The 6,000-nt window shown below is 55.8% G+C and overlaps 1 protein-coding gene across 1 annotated transcript in view; it reads right to left on the bottom strand.

Annotated features, from left to right (window-relative positions):
* Nucleotides 1-4,607, bottom strand: part of TMEM132E (transmembrane protein 132E) — a 196,292-nt gene extending 191,685 nt beyond the window's left edge. The window contains exon 1 of the mRNA XM_084823015.1: nt 4,535-4,607. Coding sequence (XP_084679141.1) covers nt 4,535-4,607 — 73 coding nt within the window. The remainder of the gene's footprint in view (nt 1-4,534) is intronic.
* Nucleotides 4,608-6,000: the final 1,393 nt, after the last annotated feature.

The following is a 6,000-nucleotide window of genomic DNA, read 5'->3' on the forward strand; positions in this document are numbered from 1 at the left end:
TATGGGTGATTCATCTGAAAGACAGAAAGGACAAGGAAGGGAGGAAAGAGCAGGGAATATGCTCTGATTTCCAGCTCCTTTGGTCCTAAAAAAATCAGGACCATAAACATTAAATATAGCACTCTTTCCACACACACCCGCCACCAGGCCACTCCAGTTTTCAGCCAGCTCTGGTCCCTTGTCATCCAGCCTCATCTGCCATCTGCTGGGGGGGGGAGAGACAAACGAGCGCCTGGCTACTTGTAAACTTAAGCGCGTAGAACAAGACACAGCAGTAAAACCCAGCGCTCCAACCCAGAGCCTTTTAACGCTTCATCGTGATATATTATTAATCGTTTTTATAATGTGATTCCGTAGATTGCAGTTGCTCTGGGCTTCATTCCATTCCTGAGGTTGGCTAGGGAAAGAAAGAAAAAGGGGGAAGGCTGATCCCCCCCCCCACCGCCTTTTTTCCATGGTGGAATCAGAGAAGGCAGCTGTGAAAAATCTCACACACACAGTCTGTGTCATACTAGAGGGCTGCACACATCGCACACTGCAGGCTGAGCAGAAAAGCTGCAAGGGAGAGAAGGAAGGAAAGGTTTTGGAAAGGCAAAGTTTTCACGTCTGGCTCGGATCAGCTGCGAAATCGCCGCTGGGAGCAGCTTTTGTTCCAGGTCAGAGAAAGGGGGCAAACAAAGCCAGACGCTTCTGGCAAAAAGAGAGACAGACACAGACACACCACTCAATTTACACCACTTTCCCAGACCTCTGTAAATCCAGTTTTCCTTGAATTGTGGAGACACGAGAGAGAGAGAGAGAGAGAGAGAGAGAGAGAGAGAGAGAGAGAGAGGACACTCAATTCCCTTCAATTCCGATGACATCACCAGGGACCCAAACAGAGGTCCTTTCCTCTGTCCCCCCCCAATTCACCCAGATCTCTCCCCCGCCTCAAAAGAAGCATGGGCAGGAAAATGCCCCTAAGCTCCAGTTTCTAAACCACAGTCAATTAGCTCTCTTGACTCACAAGACCAGAGTTTGCCAACGCAAGACAGCACAGAGTCTATATGGAGCTACAATACGATATTCAGGGTGGAGCGAGCATTAATTCCAAGGAGTCCTGGAAGCACCACCACAAGCGGGCACAGCCATGATGAAACACACTTAACTTCCAGTGACACCTTTTTTTAAAAAAAGAAAAAATTAAAAAACAGAGTGCAACACGCCCCCGCTGAAAACAAACAGCGAGACGTTACATCGACAGTCCATACAAAGCTTCCACAACCCGGCACCCTCCAGATGTGTTGGATTACAACTCCCATCACCCGCAACCTGATAGCTGGGGGAGATTGGAGTTGTAGTCTAAGACATCTGGAGGGTGCCAGGTTGGGGCAGGTGGCTCGGGACCGTGTCTACAGATTCTAGGCAGGAAACATTATCATCAACATCTCTCTCACGCACCCTTGCTGAAATTTTCCTTTTGCGATCGAAGTTGCTTCTTCTATCCACCCTTCCCCAGCACAAAGGACGGGGGCACTCTTGTGACCCACCGAAGAAAGATCAGAGGACCCACTGCCTTGATAGAAGATGGCCAAAATGATACCAGGATGTCTAGCGGCTATGTGGGGGTTTGCAATCACAGCTCTTGATTAAGAGACACAATTGGGGGGAGAGAGAAAGGGGAGGCATCCGCTCTGAAGAAAATTGGCAAAAATCGAAACAGGAAGAGAAAATAAACATTGCCTAAGGAGCAAAAGAGAAAGAGAGACCCGCAAACCGCTCCCAGGGCAGACATGAAGCCTTGAAAGCACAACCTCAGTGTGGACAAATCCAGGCTGTAAATGTTGCAATCTAAGCCAAAGGTGACATTTTTGGTGAACACTCAGGCTGCCAGTGACTTAGCCGCCCCCATGAGGTTTTTAAGCGCCAAGTGCATTAAATCCCTGGGCATGTGGAGAGTACACTGCCTTCAGTAATCAGCTACAGACTGTGATCCATCCGTCCCAGTCCCCCACACATCTTGGGCAGGGCTTCCAGCCAGCTGAACCCCCGAACCTATCTACTCCGAACTTCCCCCCACCAGGTCCCCTGCCATTCAGACGGTGGGCACTCTTCCTGGTTTGGGAGCATGCAGCAGTGCGGCAGGGGGAAGAGAGATCTGAAACAGCTCTAACACTCGCCGGCACAGAGGTGGACGTGATTTCGGATGGATGAATCTGGAGCGCGAGGCTGCGCTCTCCGGTTTATCTATGTCTGCACTGAGGAAGCAGGCTGAGCGCCCTCCTCAGCAACGCCCGGTCCGTCTTCCATTCAGAAGGAGGATCTGTGGATCTGTCATTATGCTAAGCTTTAAAGAAAGGCACGCCTCTTCCTTGGGGATTGTGGGGAGGGAAGAGGGGGAGAGAGGGAGGCAAGAAGAGACAGGATGTGGCAATAAGCTGTGCCAGGGGAAAGGAGAAGAAAAGGATTAGGGGAGCACACCAGGCAGTCAGAGGATGAAGTAGGCATACCAGGAGGCAAGGAAGAAAAGGAAGAGGCAGACTTCCGTGTAAAACCTCCATGTTCAGCAGCAGTGTACCAGACGCTTGAGAACAACAACAAGGACAGACTGCTGACTTCATGTGGACTTCCGAAAGGCATCTGGTTGGCAGGAAACAGGACCCCGGAAGAGCTGGAGACCTGGGTCTGAGCCTGCAACACTGCTTTCTGTCCTGATCACTAAATCAGGCCTCCATGTTCCAAGGCAGTTTAGCTCCAAGTGCCAGAGGATGTGACACAAGTAGGAGGGTTGTAGTCGTGTGCTACTGAAGGGCTTCCCAGGGGCATTTTGTTGGCCTCTGGGAGAAACGGGATGATGACCCAGTGTGGTGTAGTGGTTAAAGTGCTGGACCAGGACGCGGGAGATCCGGGTTTGAGTTCTCACTGGGCCATGAAGCTCACTGAGTGACATGCATCCTGAGAGTGCCCTGACTCTCAGCCTAACCTACCACACAGGGTTGCTGTGAGGATAAAATGGAGAGAAGGAAGATTATGTAAGCTGCGGTGGGTTCCTTGCAAGAGGAAAGAAGATGGGATATATATTCTAGACAGACTGCTGTTCTACATGGACCTACTTTGGCCTGATCCAGCAGGACTCTTAAGCACATCAGCGGTGCCCTGCTAGATCAGACCAAAGGACTCTCTAGTCCAGCATTCTGTTCCCACAGTGGCCAACCTGATGCCCCAGTGGGAAGCCCATAAGTGGGACATGGGTGCAATAGCATCCTCCTGCCCATGTTCCCCAGAAACTGGCATGCAGGGAGATACTGCCCAATACAGGAGGCAATATATAGTCATGGTGACTATTCCTCCATGCAATCCCTTTGTCCACCTTTAAAGCCATCCACGTTGGGGGCCATTGCTACACCGGGTGGTCACAAATTCCACAGCTGAGCTATGCACCAGAAGCCAGACACCTGGCAAACCGGAGAGAAGGACGGGGGGGGGGGGACACCTAGAGTCATGTGCTGTTTGTGGCTGGTCAGCAGGTGGTTCTCCGCATGACCCAAAATGTGGGAGTCCAAGTGGCCTGCCATCATTTGATGGTGAGGTAATACACTCCACTTATGCTCAGAGGTGACACTTCAGGCAACGAGACCAAGCACTAGCATTGAAAACAGAGCTTGGGGCTGAGCGGGGCCTCAGGCGCGCCCAGGTCTTCACACAGGCGAGCACCGAGCTGTCACCCCAAAATGGCAGGGCAGGGGAACCCATCTGTGATGAGGAAAGGGCACTCTGCGCATGCTCCATGCTCCTTTTTCCCCTTAATCCCAGGGAGCTACTCAACCCTAGCTGCTGCCCGTTGTCAGAGACGCTCTTTACAATCATGTCTTCTGCAGCAGAACTGAGCTGCAGCCTCCAGCTCAGTCCTGCCTTCCGACTTAAATTAAGCCCTGCAAGTCGGCCCAGGAATTCATTGCGGCAGCCTCCCTCGACCTGGTGCCTCCAGGTGAGTTGGACTAACACTCCTATCATCCTCAGCCAGCCCGGGAGGGGTGTAGCGGGCTGGGTAAGATCAATGCTTGAATTAGCTCAAAAGCCTTCCCTCTCCCTGGAAGCCCCAACTTTGCTAACTTCAAATCTATAGGAGCAGCGGGGATGGAGATGGCACTCTGCACATGCTTACATGCCCTGGCACCAGAACAGTTAAAAGGCTACCCACCCCCCAACAGGCTGCGGTTAACTCAAGAGAGAGGCGCTTTCTACATATGCTAAGGGACACCCTCGGTTGTTTCCAGGTGCACTCTGCACATGCTTAAGGTACACACGCATACAGCTTTTCCAAACATTTCTGGTGCTTAACCAGAGTGCTAAAGGACAGTTAGCTGGCTGGAGTTCTACGGAAGCCCCCCCACACACACACTCAAAAATGTGTGGCCAGCTTGGTGCCTTCTGCATATCCTCAGAGACACTCTCGTCTGTTTGCCATTGCTGGAGAACTCGCAAAACCTCTTCCACACGCCTCAGCGTGAAAGCCCAGGGCTCTTCCCTTCCCCCGCCATCAGCGGGGACTCACCGTGGCTGAGCAGCGCCCCGATGCAACAGAGCAGGGCCGCGGGTCCGGAGCGGGTCCTCCTCTCCAAGGCCATGGCGGAATCCGGGGCGAGGCCGGGAGAAAGCCGAGTCCGCGCACGTGGGATCCGGAGCGGGAGCCAACCCAGCGGGGGGGGGTTCTGGCCAAGATCTGGGGCGGGGGGCGCCCAGGGGGCGATGGGCAAAGGAGGGGGGACCCACCTACCGCTCCCTCGAGTCGCCCCAGGTTTCCACCCAAGGGGGGCTGCCCCCCTCGCCTACCGAAAAGCCAGCAAGCTTGGACTCCGTGTTGGCCGGGGGGGGCGCGGGGGGAGATGTCAGAAAATTCAGAGGCGGGGTGGGCGAAGAAAGCAGCAATGCCGGGCTAATATATATTCGATCCAAATGGGCGTAGAAAGCAATCGGGGAGGGGGCGGGGATGGAACCGCGAGGCAATACCCCCCCTCCACACACACAAAAAACAGTTCCAGAGGGCGGGGGAGCCAGAAGAGAAGGAGCTCTTGATGCAACCCCCCCCCTTTAAAAAAATTGGGGAGCAAAGGCAACCAAGTGCGGGAAGGGGCGCACCAAGAAAGAAATCTATGAAATAACTGAGATTCGCCCATCCGGGGGGGGGGATGAAGAATTGGGAGCAAAGGAAACCAAGAGGGAGGAGGGGGGCGCCGTCAGGAGGAAAGATGTAAAATAAGAGACCCCCCCAAAAAAGAGGGAGAGGGAGAGGGGCCGCTGCTGTAATCCCAGGGCGGGCGGTCCGTCTTGGCCGGGGCGTCCGAGGAGGAGCGGGCACGTCGGATCCGGTGATGGAGGAGGAGGAGGAGAAAGTTCGCGGGGAGGGGCGGGGGCGCCGCCGCCGGAAAGCCCCCGCGGCCGACTCGCGCCGCCGCCGCAGCCCGCCCTCGTCCGGCCGGCCCGCGATCGCAGAGGGCCGCCGCCGCCGTCCGTCTCCGCGGCGAGGATGCGCCGATCTGAGCCGCCCCCAGCCGGGCGCAGCAGCCGGGCGAAGCTCCCTCCGCCCCCTCCCGCCGGCGCCCCCTCCCTCCGCCTCGTCACGTGTCTTCCCGGGAGTTTCCGAGCCGCCGCGCGCGCGCCCCCGGCCCCCGCCCCCGACACGCGGCGAAAGCGGCCGTGCGAACCAGCGGCGGCCGGGATGCGCCTCGCCCGGCGCCCGTGCCGGGCGAGGGAGCGAGCCGCGCGCGCGCGAGCTAGGGGGCGGGGCAGGCCCGTGGCCAGCCTGAAAGTTTTGCGGGGGGGCGCCCAAAAATGGGGGGGAGCCCATCTGGTTCGCAGGCAGCATTATAACGTGTTTTTGCAATGGTTTGTGTAAAAAAAAATGGAGCATTTAGGAGGGGCGAGCCCCCCCAGCCACAGGCCTGGATTGGGGGAGTCAGTCCTTGGGTTGTGGGAGCTGTAGAAGAGAGTGCCAGGATCAGGCCAAGGGGGGGTCATCAC

This window comes from Heloderma suspectum, chromosome 16, assembly GCF_057233095.1.
Source record: "Heloderma suspectum isolate Gila_16-S chromosome 16, 16-S_ref, whole genome shotgun sequence".
NCBI lineage: Eukaryota > Metazoa > Chordata > Lepidosauria > Squamata > Helodermatidae > Heloderma > Heloderma suspectum.